This window comes from Ciconia boyciana, chromosome 1 (genome assembly GCF_034638445.1).
Source record: "Ciconia boyciana chromosome 1, ASM3463844v1, whole genome shotgun sequence".
NCBI lineage: Eukaryota > Metazoa > Chordata > Aves > Ciconiiformes > Ciconiidae > Ciconia > Ciconia boyciana.
In genome coordinates, this window is record NC_132934.1 from 186,361,401 (window position 1) to 186,388,293 (window position 26,893).

At 42.0% G+C, this 26,893-nt stretch overlaps 1 protein-coding gene across 5 annotated transcripts in view; it reads left to right on the forward strand.

Moving 5' to 3' along the window:
- AKAP11 (A-kinase anchoring protein 11) overlaps positions 1–23,255 on the forward strand; it is a 73,335-nt gene extending 50,080 nt beyond the window's left edge. For 4 of the 5 annotated variants that reach the window (XM_072850149.1, XM_072850154.1, XM_072850150.1 and 1 more), the window contains one exon: positions 23,031–23,255. In XM_072850149.1, the coding sequence (XP_072706250.1) occupies positions 23,031–23,183 (153 nt within the window). In that variant the 3' untranslated portion in view covers positions 23,184–23,255. The remainder of the gene's footprint in view (positions 1–23,030) is intronic. The other variant, XM_072850152.1, reaches the window with a different exon arrangement.
- The last annotated feature ends 3,638 nt before the right edge of the window (positions 23,256–26,893 follow it).

Consider the following 26,893-nt stretch of genomic DNA (forward strand, 5'->3'; position numbering starts at 1 on the left):
CAGTGGTTTGACATGAAATGCAGCCACGCTTGTGCTTTGGCTCCAGGTAACGCCACCACAACCTGTTTATAACATTTGCTCTGTTTTTATGGTTAGCGGTGGATGTGTTGGCCTAGCTGGACCATCATCAGCACCTTCATGATGAACTACTTTATACAAATTGCCCTGAGCCATCTTGGTCTTTCTGGCTGATTGTCATGTAAATGCTAAACGCCCTCATTGAAATATATAGTTTTGATGCTATGGGCTTGCATGGTAGCAAACTTTGCCAGGTTTTCAGGGAAGGCCAGTATGTTAAATTATAGTAAATGTAGTGCATGCTTCTTTCTGTAGCTTGATAGCTGTAATTTGTTAGCTAGAAATGCACTATTACATACATACTGAGGTTTTGTGGATTTCCTGGCTTCGTTGTTACAATGAGGACAAGTGATTAATCATGTAACGTGTCTAGTGATGAGTGAGTACATCCGGTCCAGTTTTTATTGTTGTTTTATATTACTCCATTTTTCTGTACCTCTCTAGTTTGTACGTGGTTTTATACCAGTTCTTCTGCTTCAGCTTTCACCTTTGCACTAATCATTGACAATTCCAACAGCCTTTTAAGGAGAAGAATGACACAAAATTAAGACTTTAAAATGCTATAGAAAGATTGTCTGTACTCAGATTTTTTTTTTTCTTTGGCGTGATAATCTCTTAGTAGGTAGGGAGTTTCAAATGTACGTGTTTCTTACGTTAAGGGTGAACATACAACCCTAGATTTTTTGGGTAAAGTTGTGCTTTTTGACATCTTAAGTAGTAAACCTTTCCTATCAAATCTTTACACGTGAACTGTATCTGTGAGATAGATGCATCTTTATTTTCAGTAGCCTTAAGTGATCTTGCACGTCTTCCACCTGCCTCTCACCCTGTATTAGAAACATTCTACTTGACCTTGAAGAAAATATTTTGTACCAAAACAGTATCAGAGAGCATCGGCAACGTCCCATGAGTAATATTCAGGGACCATATATCCTCTAAATATTGACTCATTTTTAGTTATTTACATCCTTCTGCACCTCCTTTTAATCACTTTGCTCTAGAAATGACAGTAAAACCTGGCTCACAACTGAGTTTACTTTTAAAATCCTTGCTTTGTTTTAAAACCCTGTCACCTTTCTCCTCACCACAGTAAGAGCGGCAATTCCACTTTATAGGAAATTGTTACAAATGTTATGATTATGTGATTTCAATGCTAGTTTTAAAAGAAAATGCACATTTACCCAGCTGCAAAGATGACAGAAGTGGGTTTCTGCAAAGGGGATTTTCCCATTTGATTAGTGTTGCAAGAGAGTGAGAAGAGCAGTCGGCCGAGAGGTGGGTGAGGTTACCCACAAGCACCAGTGGTGCACCCAACGTGACTCGATTTTCGAACTGCAGGGATATGGGTCAGTGAAAAGGCGGAGATTACTGGAACAACAAAGGTATTGGAGCCAGGGAAATCTAAGTGACAGCAAAAAATAGGCAATATAACATGTCAGAGTTATAGTGCAAAAACGAAACCAGATACCTTTGCTGTAAGGCGAGTGCTCGATAATGAATCTTCGGAGAAAGGTATGGATCTTTTAACTTGTACATGCACACCTCCAGCCATTGTACAACTAAAGGAGAAAATGCCACAGTTTGTGGAACCAGAAATAAAAGTCCAGATAGGGGTTTAAAGTTAAAACTACAGGCCTAGTAAAACCCAATAGTAATAATGGATTTTCAAAGATGAACGTGCTGATTTATGTCATCAAATTTGGCATCATCTCCCTTATGCCTGTCTGCTTGTTCTTCAAATTGCCTATGAGCATAAGCTCATGTTTAGTTGAACGCCTGAATTGCTATGAATGTGCAAATACCCAGGTTTAAGCCCAGCTTAAGATGCATGCATGGTATAAACACAGTTCTGCCTATCTAACTCGGGTATAGATTCTACAGCTGGAAGCTTGGCAGGCCACAGGTTTTAGCTCTTTAGAGAATGTGTGCAGTGTCACCAGTTCCAGCTTTTCGCAGGATTTTTTAGATAGAGAGAGAAGGAAGATAAGAGTCCTCAAGTTCACAGTTGCACAGAGCTTTTGGGTTACTTGGAGAGATGTGTTTGTGTAGACATCACAGGTGGTTGCAGTCTACGTATTTCAAAGCCAAAATAGGATGCTGAAAATTTTGGTACTGATTTCCAATTAGCAATTATTTAAACTGTGAAATCATTCTTAGTTATTGGAAAATCTTTTAAGACTGATGGCATTATGTAAATAAGGGAAGATTTTTGGAAGTACAAGAATCCTATGGGAAGATGACACCTTTGTTATTGACTGTTGCTAAGAACATATCAGAATGAAGCTGACAAGGCTTGTTATTCCAGTGGCTATTCTTATCTCGAGCTTTTTTAAAAGTGAGTGCGTCTGACAAATCAAGATAACTTATGGATGGCTGAGATGGAGACATCCAGTGTCCTTACTACTTAAAGTAATTTTCTACAGAAATTTCTACATATCCTCCAATGTCTGGGCTCTGTAAAAGAGGTCAGTAAAATGCATTTGTCAAAATGAATGCCTGTTTGGAAAATGGCCACTTTGGTACACTAATGGGTAAGAATCCAGAGGAAAATAAATAGCTAGGACTCCTTACTGGGTTATTGGCTTTTTTGAGGTTCAGAGTAGGAAATAAACATACAGAGATGTCATCAGATTTATTTTATGAGACTGAAAAATTACTATTTAAATTTGAAAAATTACTATTTGAATTTAAAAGCAGTGTGTTTATGTAGATACATCTGTTTCTTCTGCTAGAGGCTAATTTTACAGCACTTCACTTTTACTTTCCAGAAACATGCAGGACGATGTCCTCAGCCTGTGTATAAATATAAGTATTTGACAATATAGTAGCACGCACTGCTTCATGCTGAAGATGGCATTATTAGCCCATTAGAGGAAAACAGGCATATCCCAGCCCAAGGCACACCACTGACTACCTCTGTCAGTTCATTTTTCCTCAGGTATGAAGGCAGTTTGAGACCATTAATGGACAGGCTGAGACTCTGCCATGAGTCCAGTTCAGACAGGCATCCTCACTGAAAACTTCTGCAGTGAACTTCTGAAGGGCTGAGAGGCTGAAACACCTGTTCTGCTGCTGGATATTTTTATTTTCTTATAATGTCTCCTCTTCATTCATTTTGGTATGGCTGACAACAGTAGAGCTCCAGCCAGATGAATAGTCAGGCCAAGATCTTTTTGCTGAGGGACAGGGAAAGACGTTTTCCAAAGCATTTAAGTCTTATTTTCAGAAGTGGGCCAGAGACTGCCTTTTGGCAGCCCTATTACAACTGTTTATGCATTTTCTCCAAAGCAGCTTAAATAGAAAGTGTAAAATTGCATAAGCAGGCCTAGAGGAGAGGCCAAGACATTCCTTGTCTTCAGGGAAGATGCCAGTTTATGGGGTTACAGTCAGATTGCTGCTCTTATTTCTATTGCTCATTCCATGATATCCATAGGATATTTTGTAGCAAGTAGATGAGGCTTGGTTAAAACTGTAAAGTTGAAACTGTAAAGTTTTGCTACAGAGTCTAGCAGTGAGGACTACTTCTTGGAGTGCAAGACCTTGGTGGTTTAAACCCCCCTCAGATGAAACAGGCCTAGTATTAGGCATATCCTTTCTGGGAACAATGTTCCTACCAAGAAGCAAGTATGTGAAAAGCGAGGGGCATCTCAGTTGTCTTCTGAAAGGATCTCTATGAGTCCAGGTCCTTTAGGCATTGCTTGAGCAGACTGGATCTGGCCTCCCTAGTGAATTTAGTAGGGTTTTGGAGCCCTTCCCTCTCCAGTTTGGAATTGCAGCAGAGGTTTGGGGCACAGCTGAGACCCTGACCATAAAACCTGCAATGTAATAAAAGACTCCTACTTCAAAGTAGGAGACTTTTATTACATTGCAGGTTTTATGGTCAAAAGCGAAGTCCTATCAGAGCTGAAATGTTGTTTGTGAGAAATGTGGGCAAGTAAGGGGTGATTCACCTTGCTGGAGGACTGCAGCATTGTGTTGGAATCAGTTGCCATAAGTTCCCTGTAGTAGTCAATGAAAACAAAAACAAACAGAAAAGTCTCCTTCTAGGACATGATTCATCTCATTTTCATGTAGACATTTGAAAACAGGTCAAATGAATTGGGCTCTATTTCTTTTAACTATAAAGGAATCTAGATTACTAGCTAATGTGTTGATATGTATCATAGAATCATAGAATAGCCCAGGTTGGAAGGGACCTCAAAAGATCATCTGGTCCAAGCTTTCGTGGGAAAGGGAGCCTGAATGAGATTATCTAGCACCCTGTCCAGTCGCATCTTGAAAACCTCCAGTGATGGGAACTCTACCACATCCCTGTGGAGATTGTTCCAATGAATGACTGTACTCACTGTAAAATTTTTCTTTCTTATATCAGAATGATTATATAGTAGTTGTTTGATGTTGTTAGAGATGAATCCTGCTCTGGGCATCTGGTCCTTTGGCTCAACTGCTTAGTCCCATAAGATATTTGCATTAAATTTCTGTCTATATGACCTGCTTGTAGCACTATTTTTGGGGCCATTTCTGAGATGACCATATTCCTGGAAGAAATTGGGAGGAGGGAATGGACATCGATTGTGGTCAGTGCTTGAAGTGTACTTGCTTGTTAGTGCAGAGATATTGTTAAACAGAAAATGGACCAGAGTCTTTTCTTGTGGGAGCTTCTTCCTAGAATGGCTGCCATAGAAGGACTCTACGTTGCCTTCTCTGGGGCAGGTGGTATTTATAGACAGCCTCAATGTGCCTGCAAGAGGCAGTATAGAAAACCAAGTGAATAGTCTTGGCACTGCTCTAGCAGGGAGAGGGTAGAGAATGAAATCATGTTAGAAAATGCAACTTATCTGGGCACTTCTGAAGAATGTACCCTTGGTTACCAGATGACTCGATACAACTGTCAGCTCATCCTGCATTACTTTTTCCCCCACCCTTATGACTCAGCTAAGTATTTTGATAGAAAAGACCAACTGCTTAACTTTATTTCCACCAAGAGGACAGTTCCAGAAGTCTCTAGCCATAGCAGAGAAAGTAATTAAAACCAAACAAACAGTGGACTGGATGTACTTGTGTTCTTTTCCATCCTGCTCAGTTATCAGTGGTCTTGAAATATTGCAAAACTTCTGTGGCTAACAAAGTTAATCTTAAAAAAAAAAAAAAAAACAAAAACAACAACATAATGTCTATCAAGAGAAAGACCTATTTATTTTACATTTGATGCTTAAAAAAAATAAAGTATTCCGATAATGCGGAAGAACACGTCTTGGAGCTCGGAGAGGCTGTCTCACCAAGGAACCTCAGCCCCTAGCATTGGAGGCCTGGCATGAGACAGTAAACCACATGTTCCTCGGGATGAGTGATTATTAGTGACAAACAAAAGCAGTTTTGGCAACCCCAGACTTTCGACACTCATGAGTCAGGACCCTAACCAGTCAAAACTGAGAGATGTACAAAGAATGTGTTTTATGTTGTTTTTATTTGCTTGCTGGTGGTTGAGCATTCAGGGGTCACATTTTTGTTTTCTTTGTAAGATTTTGAGACAGTGAATGAATTCATGCTGTTGGGTGTTAGGGGAAAAAAGGCTAGTTATCGTGATACCTATGATGAAACCGCAAAAGGTTGCAAACCCACATTGTTTGTTTTGAACCTGAAATTTCTTTCCGTTTGCTAACCGACGATTCCTGATGATTATGGATATGTTTGTTAGCCATAGTTAAGAGTTGCTTGGAAATTCTATCTTAAAAATGGAAAATGTGGTTCTCATAAAAATCAAAATTTACCACAGGAAAATGGTTTAATTTTTTTTCTGAAATGTTTCCATCAACACGTAACATTTGTTGCCTCAAGTTGGGAGGACCCAGGATGCTTGGTAAGTTGCTTGATAGAACCTAAATGAAAAAAAAATTGATTAATTTAGTATTAATGTTAATCCATGTCCTCTGAAATGTTAATGGGATTCTTCTTTGAGTCCTAGAGCCCCATTGTTTTCAAAGGTCAGAGCTTTACAGTTGCCGTTCAAGGGCTCATGACATACTGCAATTTGTCTTCTCTATGAGATGCATCACAGATATCTGTGGCTGTCACACAGCATGGAGGTACAATCTGACCTGATAGCTTAGGTGGTTGCCTGAGCTGTAACTTCCCTAAAATACAGTTTTCATGCTTCTTTCCCTGTTTGCAAGCGTGAAGAGATTTGGACACATCCAGTTTTCTCACTAGACAGAAATTCCTCCTTTTGGTCAGCTGTGCTCATAAGTACTATTGGAGCTGTTTGCATAAAGACATTTCTGCTTATAGATTGTTAAAAAACTGTTCATTTTGCCTACTCACAGTATGTGTTTGCTCATCAAAGTCATGCAAAATGTTTCTTTTTCTGATTAGAAACACTTAAAGCCAGATAATAATGGAAACAAATAATGTTTTTCTGGTTGACATTTCAGATAAGCTAATATGTTCTAAAGTGCTTGAAATGTTATTGACTTTTTAACATCTTCACAAATATGTGATGGCTCTTCAAATATTTGTGGAAAAAAAAAAAGAATTTTAAAATCCCACAGGAATCTCAGTTTGTTCCTTTCTTTTGTAAATGACTAGATTTACAAAAGGATTTAGTCACCAAATTGCCTCGGCTCCCACTATACCGAATGGAGGGACAGAGGCATCTCTGAAAGAAGACAAGGCAACTTTCCCAAAGTTTGAATTGGCTCTGGATGTACTTGTCCATTTCCACAGACAGTGCAAGGATTCTAAGGGTATGTCTACATTGCCAAATAAAAAAGAGCTGGGAAGTGAGCTTGAGCACTGAGCCCCAATCAGCCACGGTGCTGAAGAGTTGGCTTGCTCTCCAGCACTCTTTTGGACATCCCTCAGGGGCTGTCTCCAGGGCAAACCTGCTATAAAGGGGGCTTAGATTTATGCAGTGAGGACAAAGGCCCATCTGGACCTCAGATGCCAGTTCAGGCACCAGGCCTTCCTTCTTAAGACACAAAATTGTACAAAAGAGGTGGGAATCTAACATTGAAATGTTGCAAAACTCGATGCTCTTTGGAAATCCAGCCCCTTGTGCTATATCAACAACTCACCTTTTGTCTTCTAATCACACTCTTCTGAGTATTTGTCTAATTTGTCATGTTGTGTAGTCCTGGGCTATTCATGAAAAACTCAACTAACAGTGGCCTCTAATTTTCAGTGCCTCCAATATTTGGAGGACTGACTAGAGACCAAGGATTTAAAGGAATCTGCAGTCAAAGTCAAGGGGGACTGCAAATAGTTATCACCTTTAAAAGCATTGCTCAGGATGTTATGTGTTAGGTGGGGATGAGAGGCAAGGCACCTGTATTTAAAATGCCCAAATTTTTAAAATTGTGGAAAACTTTGGCTACAAAAACACACAAGCAAAGGAGGATGAGAACAGTGATTGAGAAACCCATCTGCACCTCAGCAGTTCTGTTGAGAAGAGGAAAAGTGATACATACTCCTAATCTTTAAGGTTTCCTATTGACTGGCCATCCCTAGAGAAGAGCAGCAGATGGTCTTTGACAGTATTTGAGATCAGACTCTTCTTTCATCCTGTAGTCAATCAAATTAGTCATAGTTCTGCTTTAACATAACAGAACAAAATTGCTACGCAGTTTCAACTTGAATTGTTTTGAATTAAATTTTTCTGTCCTTTGGACTGGTCCCCCAAACCCTTCCCTCCATCTCTTCCTTCTTACTCCTCCCTCTTTCTTGTTGTGTGCAGTCATATCATAGCAATTAGTAGATGCTGGCCTGGCAGTCGTTAAAAGCTGCAAATGCTTCTTATGCTTGGTGATTACACGCTGGTTAAGCCAGACCATGCAGGCCTGTGTGACAAACCCGTAACATCTGTGTCCTGCCCCGTCATATCATTAGAATGTATATATTCACAGAGTATGGTGCGCTGTTGGCTGGGAGTCTGAACAACAAACCATAAATAGGATAATGGCCTTCCTCAGTACATTATCATTATTTAAAGAACAAAACCTCAGTTGTTTTTGAGGACCTTTTTGGTTTCTCTAAATTTCTCCATGGATATGGCTTTCTACTAGGGATTGATGACAGAGGTGCGCATTTGTTGTCATCTTAACCACTAAAAACCCTGTGCCCTGTCTGCGGTACATGACATCCTCCCCGTGTCTCCTGTTACGTTTTCCGCCCCGCGATGCACAGTTGGTCCTGGCACTCTGTCAGGAGGACAGGCAGTCGCTGGCAGCTCATCTCCTCTCTGCTCAGGCAAGCTGTTTAAGCTATATAAGGATGCTCTGTAAATACAAACAAACTGTTACCTTGAGCCGTGGGGAATGAATGTCTGTTGTTTATTAGCGCATTTTGACTCCAACAAATTAAATCTCTGGTGTAACCAGGCATCTGCTAATTCCAGGGCTAAATATAGCATGGACTTTAAACTCACTAAACGGGAAGATGATGAAGAGGTTAGCTTGTTAAATGGAAGCCGCGGGCCATGGAAGTCTTGATGCGGATGCATTCCCATACTTTCATTGGTATGAGGTATTTTTAGATTTTGTATATGGAGGAAGAGGTAGGTACATTGATCTCAACCAGGTGAGAGGTATTAAAACAGAACTGCAGAGCTACAGCTGATATTTTTATTTCTCCCCCCACCCTCAAAGGAAGCACAATGTCTTGCTTTTCCACGCAGTTAACAGTTAAGCTGGCCAGTGCTTTTGCTTGCTCTGAAGGAAGCTGAAGGGAGAGATTCTTCTCTCCTATCCCTGCAATGGAGCTGCTGTAGTGATTGTGGGTGTGGGAGAGAGACTTGGGCTACAGCATTTCAAAACTGTTTTCCCTTATTTCTTATTACCTTGCTTTTCCATTAATTTCCTAGGTTTTAATGATATTCAGCTCCTTTCAAGATTCATTTTATAGAAATTCACCCAGTGTATTATGGGTCTACAAAATACTGCATAGATTTTAACTGCTGCAAACGATTACAGTAGCCAAATCCCAATGTTTTTACTATAGTCTGCAATTCAGCTCTAGGCCTCGCACTGGCATCTTATATAGCACATGCAGCAGCAGCTGAAAATCATATTGAAGCCTTTAAATATACATATTTTTTTCACTCAGGAAATCCAAGGGAAGATTCATAAATGTGTATCATACCACTAACATAAACTGATGATAGGCGTGCTGTCTGATCCCTAGCATCTGTGTCCCAACCTCTCCCTCCTACGAGCAAACGTCACAGCATAAATTGCCCTGTCTCATCTCGTACTGCACTGGCAGGGATAGCTGGAGCCTTTATGCAGCTGAGTACACTGTATGCTGTGAGGAAGCGTTGATGTGCTCCAGCCTCCCCGAGCAAGAGTGGAAGACCTTGCTTCAACCTCAGCTTCAACCCTCAACTTCACAGCCTGTGACTGAGTTCGTGCACTTAGCTGAGCCTCGATGCATTTACCCTCCTTCCTCACTGCATGCTTGGGAACCGAAAAATTTTGTCTTTGAGTTTCACACCCTTACTGAACGTAATAGTAATGATATTAAAAATCCCAGTGCTGTGATTCCCATGTGCAGTTACTTAATGAAAAAAAAACAAACAAACCACACCTATAGGGAAAGATCCGTCTCCCTTGCGTGGAGCTTTATACTAGTTCTCAAGCTTTGTTTTTACCACTAGCTATTGGCAATTTAGAAATCAAAAGAAAAAGCTTAAAAATATCACCTGGGCTCTTCCTGGTAGCAACACCTGTACCAGTTAGCACATACTGTCCAGGCACTGGAGGATGGTATGGCCGAGGGACTGTTTCTAACAGACAGTATGGAAGAAGTAGTGCTGTTGTAGGATGGAAGAGTTAATCCGTGCAGAGATGAATTGTGCCATGCTTCTTGTCTTCGGGCTGACAGAACTAGCAGAGATGTACCTGGGGCTACTGTAATGCAGAGAAATGGTCAGGAGGAAAGATTTCTTTAGTATCATGGGCAGCAAATGTTTCCCATCACAGCCCTTATACAACATTTGGATTTTGAAGAAATATCACGTTTGGTTTTTCCTTCATCAGAACATTTTAGAGAGTATTTTAATCAGTCGCTATGCTGGAAGTACTTTTGCCTGTAAGAAAAAAATTATTCAGGGACATTTTAGACACCTGTAGAAGTGTCTAAACTTTTAGACACAGAAAAGAAGTGACATAGTTCTGACGTGCAGATTATCCATGTCCTTCTGGGGGAACTGCATGTTTATATGCCTCATTTCTATCATTGTGTTTCAGCAACAGCAGTTAAACTTGGTTTGTCATTGAAAACCCTCATCCTCACTCTTTTCTGCCACTAGCATTGATGGTTCCTGGTTGCAGGCAGCCATCCCATTTGCTTGCTGATAAATATTGTGAGAAAGGATGAGCCTACAGTGCCAGATAGAGAAGCAAATGCACATTTACCCATCTGAAAAGATGAAAGAAGTAAATTCTGACACAGGCAAAATGAATCATGCATAGGAATGATTGTTTTTTTAAAACTGGGATCTTCCCCAGTGCTCAGTCCCACAGGAGAGAATTAAAAAGCACTTGGATGAGATGCAGAAAAGGCCATTCACTTACCTATAGACACCATCAACACACTGGGCATGGCCTGATGGCTGAACTGAAGGGATGTGGGTTGCAGAAAAAGGCTGAGACTGGCAGGACAAGAAGTGGGGTGGAAGGAGGGGATTGAGGTACCCCCTGTCCAGAGCATGTGAGAGCAGTTCCTAGGCAGCAGCTGGAGCAAAAGGCTGGCTGGGGCACAGGAGAGGGAGAAGAAGAGAGAAAGACGTTCTCAGCCCGAAAAAAGATTGATTGCATGTGGCTATGGGGGCAGCTGGCATCAAAGGCAACAGATGCAGAAAGAAGAAAAGACAATTGCATGACTCGGAGGAAAGGCCATGAGCTACTTTATCAGGACCTCATGCACCCCAGCAGGCTGTGAGGCCACCAGAGATGATTGCAATGTGGTGTGGGAACCCTGAGAGAATCAAATGGATGGGGAGGCCTTTGTTTTGTCCTGTGTTGGTCTTCTGTAGGGAGCAAATAGGTTCACAAGCCTTGGCAAAGCCAGCATCATTGTTGGCTTTGGTAGTGTGCACCTGTGAAGAGATCTGAGAGCCTCAAGGACTCGCACAGTTGGTGCATGCAGATGGGGTGTGCTAGTTTAACCCAGGGAAGCTGTAAAGCTGGGGTTTCATGGTCAGTGTTTGCTCCTGGCACACTGCCGTCCTCCCTGCCAGACCCATCGCGGCCTCCCTGCACCCTGTCTTGCACTGGCGTTGGTTCTTGTGGCCACTCCCATCAGCAGCTTGAAAATTCATCTAGCAAACATAATTGAAAAGAACCCGATTTGCTGTGGCAGAGCGTGCTTACAGACTGGTTTGAATTAAACATGCAGCATTTAGTTATGGCCCAGTGCTCTCACGGAGCTGGGCTGGGGTTTCTTCCCATGAAGGTGGAAGGCTATTGGTTGCTGGAGGGAAAAGGGAACTTTCTAAAGAGAAATAGCACCTTTTGACTAATAAATATAGGCTTCCAGGAACACAGCAAATGCAAAGTTGTTGTTAGCGGAGCAAGAAACCAAGCCACCAGCCAGGCAGATTTTTAACTTTTCTCAGAAAACTTTCAAGTAGGTATTTTTAAGGCCAGGCATGCACTCTTAGCCCTTGTGTATCAGAGGGAGCTGCCAATACAACATAGTTCTCACGACGGATAGCCCATTTGAGACATCGATGTCCATTTGGAGCATAAAGTGACAAAGTCTGCAGGACAGAGTGCTAGGTTATTATTTTCCTTGAGGCTTTGAATGGCAAACCAGGGATTTATAGTTCTGTATCTTCAGTCAGCACTTTTCAGTGCAACCGGAGGCAGCTATCAGTAAACCAGATGGATGGAAGAACAGATTGCTTACATAACCATTAAACACAGAGTCACTCTTCCCATTTTGCGACACAACCTGCCCGTGCCAGGACGCCTCTGTGCCAAAACAGCTATAGGCAGGCACTAGCGGTTCAGCGGAACGCAATGCTGCATCCAGAAGGTGGGATGCACAAGGTTTCTTTGACACGCGCGAACGCCAGCCATCTCACGCTCGATTTCTAGGTATCTCAATTCTGACCCTAGCCCCATCCCACTCCGCCTTTGCTTGAAACCAGCCTAGTCACAGTATCAGTCAGACTTACTCAGATTGAAAGAAAGCAGCGGGGGAGGGCGGAAATTCAGCAAATGCCATGTACCTGCCACCCCAAGGCAGTAGCAGTGTGTGGTCCCTCGTGGCAGGAAATCTGGAAACTTTCCGTCCTCGATGTGCCAGTTTGTTCAGTCCATGAGGTATGTTCGTAGCAATTCGCGCTGACGTGCAAGAAGAGACCGCGGGTCAGCAATGGAATCGTTCTGGGTAAACAGCATCCAGACTGGTATCAATGAAATTCATCTTTTAGATTATCTGTGGATATTAATTTTAAAGGAAATTTGGCTAATATGGAAGAACGTGTTTCTCAGGTGCACATCTTAATCTTCAGAGACCTGGCAGAGGGCTGGGGGCCACAAAATCCTCAGGACTGGAAGAACCAGTCAAATTATTAGTGACAAGCAATAGCCTCATGTGCTTTAAACTCCAGCAAATCAAGACATTTGCTTAAAAATCATACAGCTTCCAAAATAATTGTTTCTAGGCTACTTTTATTTTCTTCCTTTATACTCATATGCTTTCCCCTTCCTCTGGTCCCTCATGGTTTTGCTCCCCCTGCGATTCCAAGGGCTTTCAAATGAAAGTAGGTGAAATTCTCAGGTAATAACCTGATTCTAGGGACTGGGGCTTTAAGAAAACAAACCAAATACATTTAGGCCCAACCATTAAACCACAAATACTGGCAATACTTCAAGAGTCATTTAGGAGGTTTTTTTCATTATTTCCAAGTTGTCAGAGAGCAATGTCGGAGCCCTCTGGGCCAGATGCTCAGCAGGGCGCTTTCTTCAGATCCTGCCACTGGACCCATAATTTCTTAAGGCTGTGTTTAGACACAACATGGGTTGTTTTTTGGTTTGTTTAATTTAATTTTTGAGCACCTGTGCCTCTACCATCTCTCTGTCCCCTTCTAATGCAGATCACACATGTAGACCCAGCTTTGACACTTCTACTGGGCAAATGTAAGGGAGTTGCTAAGTTCACTCTGCCTCAGTTTTCCCATGAGTAAAATGAGAAGTGCCTGCTGTATGCCTTTTAGGAAGTAAGTAGCCATATAGTTACTGCTATTATTCATCAGTACTGCATTCAGAAAACAAGTCCAGTGGTCAAAGCAATACGCAACCTTGAGGAACGTCACTAATCGTTCCCCACCGGTGTCACCATACAAATCTCCTTCCTTGTTATTCCACAACATAGGTAGGTTGGGTCTATCCACACCTTTCTGCTCCCTTTTCTTGCATTATTTTTGTCACACTCTCATTCTGTCTCGCTGGTTACCAATAAGAGGCTTGGATGTTTGCCCAGGGAGATGGGAAAGCCTATCTGACAACAAGGTAGTGTTTCTGCATGGCTTTTACAGCCAAGATGAGAGATGGATGCTTTTCTTGAAAATATGGACTCTCTTGGGTTCACTCCTTCCTCAACTTTTGGACTGGAAGATCAAGATGGAGAGGAAACATCCCCCCCTGTGTTTTCTCTGCCTTCTCCCAGGTAGCGACATTGTACTGCCCTGCAATTGTTCCCATCCCTGGTGGGTATCACAAGTTTGGCAACTCTCCTCACCAGTGTGCTTCCCATCTACCAGCATGGTTTGCCATCACCAGGAGTTCGCCCCCCTCAGCCACTGCATGTGGCCTGCGTGGGTTTTTATCGGAGCCATCTGAGTATAACCCTATTACATCATTTCTCAATAACATGCCAGAAGGACTATTTTCCAGCATTTTCACTGACAACATACCAGAGCCTTGGGGGTCATCTTGACCTGAGTTATTTACAGAATGGCGGGGCTTGCCTTTAATCACAGCACTGACTATGAAAATTTCCTTTTACTGTGCTTGTCCATGTCCCACAGGTGCTGTTTGACTGCCTCTTCCTCTGGAGGCTGACAGACCAGGCTTCAGTTAGTCACTGAGATGTTTCAAGCTGGGAAATGGTGACTCTTGCCCCAACAAATAAATAAACTAAGTTAATGTATGCAAGGCAAATGAGACCAGGTTGGGGTTTTTTTTGGTGTGAGCTAGGTGGTCACAAATCAATGCTATTTTAGTGGCAGCTCAGTATTAATCTGCATCTGCTTGAATTATTGCTGTCCTGTGAATGAGCTGTGTCTTGAGTTCCTAACCTTTTCCCACCTCCCACTCCCTGTCTGTTCTCAATGGGTGGCCACTGTATCTGGATAACAGATGATATAAAGTGGTGATTGCTTCTCTAAGAAAGTCAGTGAGGTTCACTATGGAGTACTGTGAATGGGGAGCTCCACTGGAAGTATAGCTTGGCCAGGAATCACTGCTGAGAGATAAGAGTGCAAGCCTGAACCTTGCCTCCCATGAGCTTATTTGGACTTCACTAGTGTTTATCCCCAAAATTTTAAGGCATTGAAGGTTTTCTATCTTGTCCTTTTCTCTCTCCCTGGACATGCAAATAAATGTAGTTATCCACATTTTCCCTAAGACATTATTTAAAATTACCTTCACTCATAAATAGTCATGAAGACTCTGCACATGAAATTTCAGTTCGATAGTGTTTCTTTTTGCTTGTTTGCAGCACGTTCTTGTAGTCAGATTTTTCTCAGTAGAGATGTTTAAAGCAAGGCAGTGCCAAATAACAACAACAAAAAAAGGCCTTCTGATTAAAAACCCCAAAATTTTACAGGCAAAAAGGGCTATTTGGTGACAAGCATTGAAGGGCTGCCAAGGGCTTAATGAATTTGCAGTGCCTGTTCTAACCTGGCAGACTTCTTTCACTCCAACTGTAGCATACTGCTACATGCCCAGCTCTATTCTCAAGTTGCCTGTACGACTGTATGTACAGTGCTGTGTCCTTTGATGTGTGGTATGATCCTGGCCTAGTCATGTAACTTTACATTTATGAAAGGAATCACTCAGTTTCAAAAGATCTGATCACTTCATTTAGGACCACACGTCCAAATGACTCCTCAGAAGCTGCCATTAAAAGCCATTGGGAGAGTCAGGGGATTGGCACATCTGAACTTTCTCTGGTTTTACCTTCCCCAAGTTGGATAGCCAAGAACTGATGCCATCAAACTTTTACAGTTGAGTCTTCATCTCTCCGTGTAGATTTCATGTTAGCAGATCTCAGTCACCTTCATCACCACTGTTTCCCTTTAGGGTCAATGAAGAAGCGCTTCTATGGAGATATTAATCTCAGGGATGTGTAAAGTAGGTCAGAAGAATAGGGTGGATGACTGTAGTAGGAGGCTGGCTCAAGTGCTGACTACTACATGGAACTGATCTAAAGCTAGGTGAGATGCAGGGCACAGTCTGTCGGTATTTCCATTTCTGAAAGCAAGTGAAAAAGCAGAAGATACTTCATGTGGTGTTATAAACACTGACTTGTTTCTTGGGTTTATTCCTGTTGTGCAGATGTGATGTGCTTACAAAATGCCACTTTGCTTGTGAATGGCAATATCTGGTTGATAGTTGTTGATACGATGTGAGAATCTTGTTTCAACAGCCTTGCAGATACCACCCATCCCTTGCAGATGTTTTCAATAAAATTGGTTAGCTCTTCACCTGGCCAGATGAAACGCACTAACTGCCCTAACATTTTTAGCTGCCGTTCTCTTAAATTTGAGTTCTTTTTTCTTGGAACAGTTTTGCAAAGCCTCCTTTGGACTGTCTTATGGAATTAAAACACTGCAAGTCAGCTGATATTGGCCTGGCTTTCATTAAAGTACCAACCGATTCCTTATACTCGGTGAGTACACCCCAGTTAAAATAAACTATACAGGAGTGTATGACAAACCCACTGTGGTGACCCAACCTGTTACAACATTACAACCTGTATTTCACAATATATAGTACCGTGTCCGCTCTGACCCTGAAAAACAAACCATAAATAAGATAATGGATTTCCTCAGTGCAATATTATTACAGAGACAAAACCTCTGTTATTTTAAGGACCTTTTAGTTTCTCTAAATTACCTCATAGGTGCTTTAGTCTTTTGACTGTCATTTTCTGCTAAGAACTGATGACAGAGGTGTGTATCTTAACCACCAAAAACTCCCTGGCCTCTCTGTGGTACATCACATCCTCCCTATGTTTCCTCTTAGCAGGTTCTGCCCCGTGGTGCACACACCACTCGCCTTTCTGCGGACAGGCAGGAAGAGGCATGACAAATGACTTTTTTTGGCTTCTGCTTGACACATTTGGAAAGCAGGCTACAAAATCATACTTCATGGAGGAAGAAGAACCTCATCCTTTCTTATCTATTTCACCAAGGGGGAAGCAGCCATCACCTCTTTAGGTTCCTCATCCTCCCCATCCATGGTTCATCAGCAGAAACCCCTTGCTTCCCCTCATCTGGGGATTAAGCCTTGGGAAAAAGGAGGCCTTCTCACTGGGAAGACATTAACAACAAGAAGTGGAAAGGGATGGAGATGCCTGTAAGCTTTTGGTCCTCAGGAGAGGAGCCCAGATCCTGAGGTGGACACCCTGAACACCCTGTATTATGGAGTTACAGGCCACCACCTGGGATCCAGGAACAAACATGCTGTTGGAATGGAATAGAATGGAATGGAATGGAATGGAATGGAATAGAATAGAATAGAATAGAATAGAATAGAATAGAATAGAATAGAATAGAATAGAATAGAAGACTATTTCCGTTGGAAGGGACCTACAATGATCATCTAGTCCAACTGCCTGACCACTTCAGGGCTGACCAAAAGTTAAAGCATGTTATTAAGGGCATTGTCCAAATGCCTCTTAAACACTGACAGGCTTGGGGCATCGACCACCTCTCCAGGAAGCCTGTTCCAGTGTTTGACCACCCTCTCAGTAAAGAAATGCTTCCTAATGTCCGGTCTGAACCTCCCCTGATGCAGCTTTGAACCATTCCCACGCGTTCTATCACTGGATACCAGGGAGAAGAGATCAGCACCTCCCTCTCCACTTCCCCTCCTCAGGAAGCTGTAGAGAGCAATGAGGTCGCCCCTCAGCCTCCTTTTCTCCAAACTAGACAAACCCAAGGTCCTTAGCAGCTCCTCATAGGACATGCCTTCCAGCCCTTTCACCAGCTTTGCTGTTCTCCTCTGGATGCATTCAAGGACCTTCACAACCTTCTTAACTTGCAGGGCCCAGAACTGCACACAGTACTCAAGGTGAGGCTGCACCAACGCTGAATGCAGTGGGATAATCACCTCTTTTGACCGGCTGGTTTTGCTGTGTTTGATGCACCCCAGCATGCGGTTTGCCCTCTGGGCTGCCAGGGCACACTGCTGACTCCTGTTGAGCCTGCTGTCGACCAGCACTCCTGCATGTCTTTCTGCAGGGCTGCTCTTCAGCCAAGTGTTCAAGGTCAGGTTGGATGGGGCTTTGAGCAACCTGATCTAGTGAAAGATGTCCCTGCCCATGGTAGGGCCATTGGCACTAGATGATCTTTGAAAGTCCTTCTGACCCAAACCATCTGTGATTCTATGGTTCTGTGAAACCTAATCACCTCAACAAGTGTGTAGCAACTGGTTGCATTGACTGCTCCACCTGCTTGGGGCCCAGAGCCTTAAATCCTTTCCCGAGAGCCAGCTTCTCTCCTGGCAGCCATGCTGGGCAGGCTCTTTTCTCTTGGCCTGGTGCTAGAGGTAGGACTGGGAAGTCAGGACATGGGCTTTGCTTTCAGACCTGCTTTTTGCTATGTCAAAACCATGAGACTGCCTGCACTGCTGCTCTCCTAGCCCTCCTGGTCAACGCTACCGCACAGCGAGGCCCAAGAAAGTTGGGGGAAGAGATGGCAAGGGTAGAGAGGACAAAAATATAACTCTGTAGCTTCCTAAGCCATTGCTTTGTCTTAAGTGTCCTCTGAATGCAGCATACCAGGGCCCTCGCTGCCTGTGTCCACGGAATGAACTGCTTGCTGTGCTGGTGGAACGGCACCTCCTGCCCTGCCCCAGGTGGCCCCTGGTGCTTGTGAGCAGGTCAGCATTTCTCCGTTGTAGCCTTGTCTGGCTGAGAGGTGGAAAACCCTAATTTTGCCCTTTTAAGACACAAGGTTAACAGAGAGTATTGCCTCTCTGGCTCACCCTCCTCAGTCCGGGAAGAGGCATTCAGTCAGCCAGTCGTTCGGGTCATGGAGTAAAGCTCTGGCAAAGTTTTTAATGAGCGAAAACTTGACAAATTGCTGTTGCAAACACTTGGGTTGGCTCCCTTGTAGGCTGGGATCATCTGCTGAAGGCAGCAAGACGGGAAACATTTTTCCTTTTTTATTGTTAGGCTGCTGCCTGCAGAACGTGAGACTTTTAGCTAGTGTGCTGACTCTGGCAACAAGTCAGCCCCAGTGTCTGCATAGCTGTTGGCAGAGAGCAACTAGGCTCACAAGTTTTCAAAATATTTTCTTTTTCTCTCCTCGTCATGATTTTCTTTGTTTACCCAAGAGAAAGAGATTTGTTGGTAACCTCTGAAGATATAATAGTGTCACATTTCATTTGAGATCAGGGCATGCAAGCCATTTACTCCATTTAAAGCTGTTGTATTCCAAGATCTATGAAGTACTGTATAGATTATAATTGCCTCCAACAAATATGTTAGTGAAATTGCAGTGTTTCAGGGTGAACCATATAATCAGTCTTCTTGGAAGTTTTGGAGACAGGAGTTAATAATGGGTTATCTTCTCAATTACGCTATGATAGACCATTTCCTATCTGGAAATAGGTCATGTCAAATAGTAGCAGCAGTTATATTTTTGCTATTATTTGTAACACTCAGTAGCTGCTATCAAAACAGGACCTCATTTTGCTGTGTGTATCGTACACGTGAGAAGCAAAAGCAGCCCTCGGCCTTTAAACTTTGCTAAAAGTAAGATGCAATAAATGGGTGAACCAAATAGTTAGTAGTAGATTAGACATAATAGAAATAATAGCAAGAAAAGTATTATCATGAATGCTGGCTGCATGTGCAAAACAGTTTGCCAGCTGCTTATCTGCTTGCCAACAGCTGAGTGGTCTGGTGGTACCAGACTGGACATACGGTTGAAGAACATATGCGTGTCCGAATGGTTGGCTGTGGCTGGCAGAAAGCTCCACCGCCCTTTTAAAACTGTCTGATGCGCTTCGGTTTTCTGCATATATGAAGGACTGGCTTGAAGTGACCCTTGCACTTCTAGGACTTAAAGGGGCAACAAATTACTGCTGAATTTAGGATTGGGATGGTGTCTTTGGGTGGGGTTTCCACAAGCACAAGTCAAGAGCTGTGGGACTCAACTCTGCTTTCACAAGTCCAAACCTACCCTTGTGACAGTGAGGCAGGATATCTGTCACTCAACTAGGACTTGTCACAATTCTTCCACACTTCTCAGAAATGTGACCCCCATGACCAGACAGCCTATAGACTTTGTTGATAAATTTGAATTTGGTTGCTGGGAGATGAGCTCAGGCTACCTAAGGGTGCTGAGAGTATTTTTTTTGGCATGTGAAGATGAAAATACACTACTCACAGTAGTATAACAGGGGGATGCTTTTACTTCTTTTTCTCCTCCCATCTCTTTTCTTTTACTATTCTGCAAAAAAAATTTAAAGAGATTCAGAATTCCCAATCAATGTGAAGTCATTGCGCTTAAATTTTGCTTCATCTTTGACAAATGATGCTATAAAACCAGCAATGTGCAGTCCCTTGTTAAAAGTGTCTTTCTCCCTTAATGTCATAGGCACTCATTCACAAGCAGTTTTGTATGTAATACGGAGAAGGGTGAGCGTGTGCTCACACAAAGTCATCTTTACAGACATTTAGGAGCAGAAACCCTCTTCTCAGAAAAGTTTGCCATCCCATCTTACTGTAACTGCGTTCTAACACAAGACACACTGCTACAGATGGCATCTTCCCTTGCACGCCCTTGCATTACTTAGGTAATTCCTAATGTTAGAAATACAGGAGCATAAATCAAATTGCAATATAAATCCCAATGCTGATATACTAAGAGAGGAGAAGTCCCACACCGCCTACTGATGAGTCACGTTTCAGTGTTTCTAGAAGCTTTGAGCACACCAGCAGTTAACCACAGCTAGCCACCTTTGCTGAGAGTATTTCCAGTCATCTCCCCATACCAACATAGGTTAAACTGGATCCTCAGAAGGTTTCAAATCCCACAAAGGGCTGATATTTGATACAGTAGAAATGGTGGGTCAAATTCCAACTCTTTTGCTCACATTAAAGACCTCCTTACTTTAAGTGCAGCCAAATGAAAGAAGTAGAGCTGCTTGAGAAGTATATTGCTGCTTGACTTCATGCTCTAAGCTATTATTGCCATTCAAATTCCATTGAGGGTGGAATCAAGACCATTCCCTCCAGTAATATAAGCAAACAAGTGAGTATTTTTTTAAAGACACCACTGAACAGGAAACAAATAGAGAAAACCACTATGTATTAATTCATTGTAGTAAAAATATAATACACAGTAGGCCACTTGTGGCTTTGCGCAATTCAGGGTTTTCTGATGTGCTCTGACATCTTGGTATGTGAATGAGGTTTTCTGATGCAAGTAAGTGCAATTTCCTAACTTGATGTTAATCTCTTCTAACAGAAGGTGGAGAATAGTAAAAAGTCATTACAAGAGCCTCTCTTGACTTAAGAAAATTCCCAGGTAGAATACAGTAGATTTTTCTTGTACACATCGATATTTTATCAAAACTCAGTTTTTGGTTACTAAGGAAGATTTTTTTATCTAGCAAAATATGACCCTTGCCAGTTCATTGTATCAGATATCCCCAACTTGTCTTTTATAACAGATCTTTTCTGGACCCCAGGATCCCGTAGTGTCCCACCCAAAGTGCCAGTCAAAGTTTGAAACACATTTTTTACCCTGCTAAGGGAAATTACTTTTTTTCCCAAGCACCTCTGTCTTTCTTGGTTCAGAAGTTTCCAGCTGGAACACTTGAGGGCTCATCTGGACAGCAGCTGGCACGCAGGTATTTTAAACAAACAGAAAGTGCCATTTCGGCATCCTCAGCCTTGTCATTACACCGTTACCTCCTTCAGATGTTCAGAGTGTATGAACTAGTCTTAAAATCCAGGATATTAGAAGTAAATATACAAAGGCATGCTGCTGTTGTTCTGACTGCCTAGGGATTGCTTGGGAAACACATCCACACAGGTCCAGCCATCTCACCAGCTCTCTAGGAAAGAAGATCTTATTCACGGCTAGTAATTAAGATTGTAAATCTGTCATTTCTTCCTGCATTGCTCTTTCGCTCCGCTGTCACTGTTCAGCTTCTGTGGCTACTCGATCCTGCCTCTACCAAATCCTTCCACTCGCTTCTTGTCGGAGCTCCAGCCGCTTTCCCCTGTGCAATCTGTTTTCTTGCTTCACACATCCCCGCGTCCCTAAAACCCGCTCTCTCTTGGCCAGCTATTTCCCTGTCCCCTCTCGGTTCCTCTTTCCTGCCACCCAGACGACACTTCTGGATCAAGCTAGCATCCAACCGTGGTTTTCTGCTGAATTTTTCCTCCTTGTCAGGAACGCACATAGAAAAGGGGGAAGAGTCATCCTAACCGAGACAGCGGGATAGGATTTCTTCTCATTGGAAATGAGCAGAGACGGCAACCCTCCTCAGAGGCAGCTCTTTCAGTTATTCCTTCAAAGGTTTGGGAAAGCAGGCAGTGATCTTTCTCTGGACAGACTTACCCCTACACTGCAATTCATGGAAACGGTTGACCATTGCGGATGAAAATCAAAAATTCATGGGAATATTTTTGGATTCGAGACTCTTAAAGGCTCTTTGAAAATTCCCATGTGAACAGAGCTGCCAGAAAAATTCGCTGTGTGGCAACTTCTGAGGTTTCAATTGTTGTTTCCATTCTGTGCTCACAGGAAAATAAAAGTCTTCAATAAAAATGGGAGGTGGTGGGTTATGGTCTAGAGACCGGCAGCTGATAGACAGCTCAGGATGAGGCGGACGCAGGCTCAAGCGACTCCTCTCTTTTAGTAAAATCAGAACTGCAGAGAGAAGGCACTAGACTGTGCCTCCCACAACAGGTCAGCAGCCGCCTCCCCTCTCCCTCCCCGGATGCAGAAAACCCCTGGGAAATTGGTTCTGCAGTAAACGGGAGTCTTGGAAATGCAGGGTAAGGTGGCAAGTCTATGGCAGCAATCATAAACTCAGTGCTTTTATCTGCCAGAAAAGCAGGGCATTATTTCTTGATAAACCCAGAAATACTGGGGAAAATGCAGGAAAGGGGTAAGATACTGCCAAAACTCGCAAGTATTTTGCAAATCTTAAAAATGCATGTCTTTTTACTTTTAGAACTCTAATCCTTCAATTGAGTAAATGCACAGAACCAAAGCTTTCATTTATATAAAAACAAAAACACATTCAAAAGTCCAAGCCCTTACAGCTGCATAAAACCCCGTTTTAAACTGTGAACCCCAAAAGCCTGAAATGTTGAATAAGGAGAACTCAAATGCATAACTTTTTACAAATTTGATTTTTTTTTTGGCTATCGTTATTTTGGGGTCCTGCCTTATGATTCTTGAATGCCTGAGGTTAACAGTAGTGCTATCTCACCAAATGGGTGCCCAGCGGAGGGTAGCTTTACGCTACAGCCGCGTGTCGCTGGGTGGGTGAAATATCGGAAAAGGAGAGAATAACTCAGGCTCCTGCACGAGGCATACACAAGGGAGTGAAACAGTGAAAGAAAATGCCATTGGTAGCTGGTAAGAGAAACTTCCTGGCAGTAAGAGCTGTTATTTTGTTGTTATTTTGTCTGACATTAGCAGTGAGATGAACTGGGTGATCTAGGAGTGTTTTGTTATCTCTTACTTCTAGGAACCCTGGAGCCACAATGCCACTTGGACCGAATTTATGGACAGCTTTTCAAAACAAGCAGATGAATGTGCATCCGAAGGAAGCTTGGGCAAAGAATGGCTGGGGTTTTTTCTTTCTTTTTGCTTACTGGTCAAAATTCAAACATTTGAATAAATGAATAATCAGGCATCAATTTAAATTTTTCATACACTACAGTGTTAATGTTTCAGACACTACACACCCTTTTCAGTCACTTACAAACCCCACACATTTCTCTGTAGTTTTTGAAAGAAAGATGCTATTTTTGAAAAAGAAAAAAAAATACAAGATAATGTTTTGAAAGTGGTGAAAAAAATGGTCAGAGTTTTTGTCAGTTCTTTGTCACTTTTCCCAGAGGTAACTACTTTTTCAACTGGAGCTTAAACTGATGAAGAGGTTTGACTCCTCTGCAACTGCACATTTGAAAAAATCAGATTCTCAGATATGAGCAGAGGTATAAATGTCCGTGAACTGGACATTTTCTGTGCTCTTACATATTTGTGTGTGCACTTATGAATGGGATATAATTATTTTTAGCATTTTTTGCAAACTCTCCTCAGTCACTCTTTTTTTTTTGCTACTATAACTGTTCAGTTTCACTTGATGTTTTACAGCTTGAGTCTCAGAAATTTAAAACAATTTTCAAAAAATAACCTCACTGCTCAGTGACTGAGATTGCATGGATGTAGTTAACATCCATGATAAAACTTTGCTCCCATTGTCCATTGCTAGTAATGCAAATACGTACCTATAAAATTACTCACTGCCTTGTTTAGGTCTTCTTCATTTTTCATTAAGCTAAAATTTGGACAAAGGATAGTCAGAAGTGCTTGAATAGAATTCACCCATGTAGGCAACACAGCCCCATTTAGATTGCATGTCTGATTCCAGATATTATATACCAACAGATCTATTCCATGCTGCCCAGTTTAAGCATGATGGGCATATTTTTTAGCCATGCATTTATTAATTTTGAAAGCCATAGTGACATGACATTTATCAAAATAAACATATTATCATTTGTATTTTAACTACATTTAAAAATATTTACCCTTTTGGACTGGAAATCTTGCTTGCTGAGTTAGAGAATTCAGACTCATGGGATTTTTGGGGCAGACTTTTCTGCGTTTGATAGTCATGTCCAGTGGCTTGCTTTCAAGCCCAGCAGTAAATATTTGCATGAGCTTCTTTACATTTCTTGATTTCTTGTTTTCCTTCCCTATGATTGTTGCCATTAAGTCCTTGGAGCTTATCATGTTTTGTCAAAGCAATTTTTGTTTCAATTACAGATTTGATTCTCTTAAGCATTTACCTATAGTCTTGGATGGCTATTTTAAAAATTTCTTTTTAATGCATTAATACATTTACTTTAATACTATTCTAACTGAACGTGTGGTTTATGCGGCGTTCTTGCATCTAGCAAACGTAAATGAGTAATTTTATATGTGCGTACAGGAATGACTTAGCTTTACTTCTTATGGTGTTTGTGTAAGCTTCATATTAAATATGTCTAGGAAATTCAAAGCATGCAAATTATCCAGATTAATCGCTTTCCTATTGCATTGGCCAGTCATATTCCTACTGCATCCAGAATGAGCCTTATTGCATGTGGAGTATACTGCTAGGAAACTGCTGTATGGAAAAGACATCTATCATTTGGCAGAGGAAAGCACATGCTGCATCACATGGGTTGGGGTAATTACAGTGTCTCTGGAGCTGTAGGCGTTCAAGATGGCCACAAGCAAAATTTGTGTGAGACGCTGCAGAGTGAAAAACCCCGTGCCATCTACAAATTTAGAATTGCCTTTTTTTTTTTTTTAATTTAAAAACAAAACAGAACATTGTTTCCTGCATTTGGGGCCCAATCCCCCAAACCCTTATGTGAATCATTCCACAGGCGTGGAAAACTACTGTGTTTTCTGCTTTTTTTGCATTTCTTTTATCATTTAGCATTCACATAGTAAATGCCAAAGGACAAAACACAGCTCGCACAGACTGGGTCTGTGTTGTTAAAGTAATTACAGGCATAGGCTGACTGCCTTTGTGGCCTCTCAGCTAGTTTAAGGGTTCTGCACATGCAGTCACCTGGTTCACACATGCAAAGGCAATTTCGTTAAAATAGCCATGCAATTTCACTTGGGATTTTAACACACAGCTGGAAAAGCCCCAGTGATTTTTGAAAAAACATTGACTCCAAAAGGATCAGTATGACAATTTAGTGTATTTAATATTTACCCTTCTGTACATTGGCAAACTTTGTCTTTATACTTCTTTTTAGAACGTACTGGGCTCCAATATTACCTTCCCTATACACTTGGCATATAATGGAGCAACCACTAGAAATGATTAGCCCGCTGTGCCCGCGCACCTCTGTCCATCGTCTGGATCACACATAATTCTGTAGCTTTTGGCAGTGTGAATTATTCCTGTTTTGGAGTTACATGGTTATATCACCAATCCGAATGCCACAAATACATGGTTCGCTGCCTCTCCTCTTTGGAGTAACCTCATGCTTCCTACCAAAATTAGGCAGTTGATGTTGGACTCGAAAATCTCCTATTTTTTAAAAGAACTTAAACTTTGTGGAGAGCTCTGCATTTTTTTTTTCTGCCACTGATTAATCCCTTCCATTTGGTGTAATCTGGCAGAAGAAGCTAGCCAAGAGAGGAATCAAAGGCTTGTCAGTCAAGAAAGCCAAGCCAAGAGAGGGGACACTCCTACCTGAAAGGAAATCACCTCCCCAGACCTGTTCATCTAAATCCTGGAATAGGATGACAGAAGAGGAGAGATAAAATGGTGAGAATTGGAAACGGCTGCATTCATTCTGACATCTGGAAAGGGGATACAGAATACTACAGTGGATTATATCCCAAAGACTTTCAAAATAAGTATACTTTGTGGTAGCCAAGGTCATAGAGAAAAGCAAAATTGGAGCTTCACAGTCATTCCTAAGAGTTTCGTTCTCAGAAGGATGAGTTGCTTCAGTGCTGCCAAAATGCTTCTTGTTTTGAAGACATCCATTCATCATTTCTCTAGTCCTTTTGCAGCGCACGTGCCATCAGCTATGGAGATGTTCTCCACCAGACCCATCTTCCCTTACCTTTGAACAACCTTATCTTTCTTGGCAAAGGCATTTGGAGCAGGTGCAGGAGAGGTCGTACCCTGAAGGTCATAGCTACCTGATTGCATTCTGGTAAATGGAAAATACTTGTAGCTGTGGGTGGCCTTCGGATCCATACTCACTCAGGGATGTATGGATTTGTGTGTGTATGTGTGTAGACACTAAGTCTTGAACAGAGACTCTAGGAGCACTTTGCAGTTCCCAGATCCAGGTGTGCATCCAGCCACATCCTGACTCCATTTGGGGGTGAGATACTGCCTTTCCTGTGTCTCTTCCACCTTCTCACTCCTCAGATATTTTGGTTTCCTCTTGGGAAAGAGAAACTTAATGAGGTGAGGCCATCGAGGGCTCATGGCATTCTTCATTTGGTCCTGTGTCTGGAGTCATTTGGAATATTTCTGTGAGCAAAGATTATTCACATGGGGAAGAGGGGGCATTAATATAACCCTTTCCTGTCTGGAAGAATAAAGAAAAAATATATTTTTTGTGGGTTTTTAAATTTTACAAATCTGTGTGTCCCATTCTTGCTTTTTGGCCAATAATAATAATGCCATAGATATTGCAAGTTTCTTTTTCTGTGCTGTAGATACTTGCATATTATATCATAGATGTTATACTTCACTTTAAAATACATTTTAGATGAAGAAATGGATTGTAGATTTTCAAATAAGCTTTTCAAGGAAATGTCTGCAATTTTCTTTAATATCTTAATATGTTTTCAAGA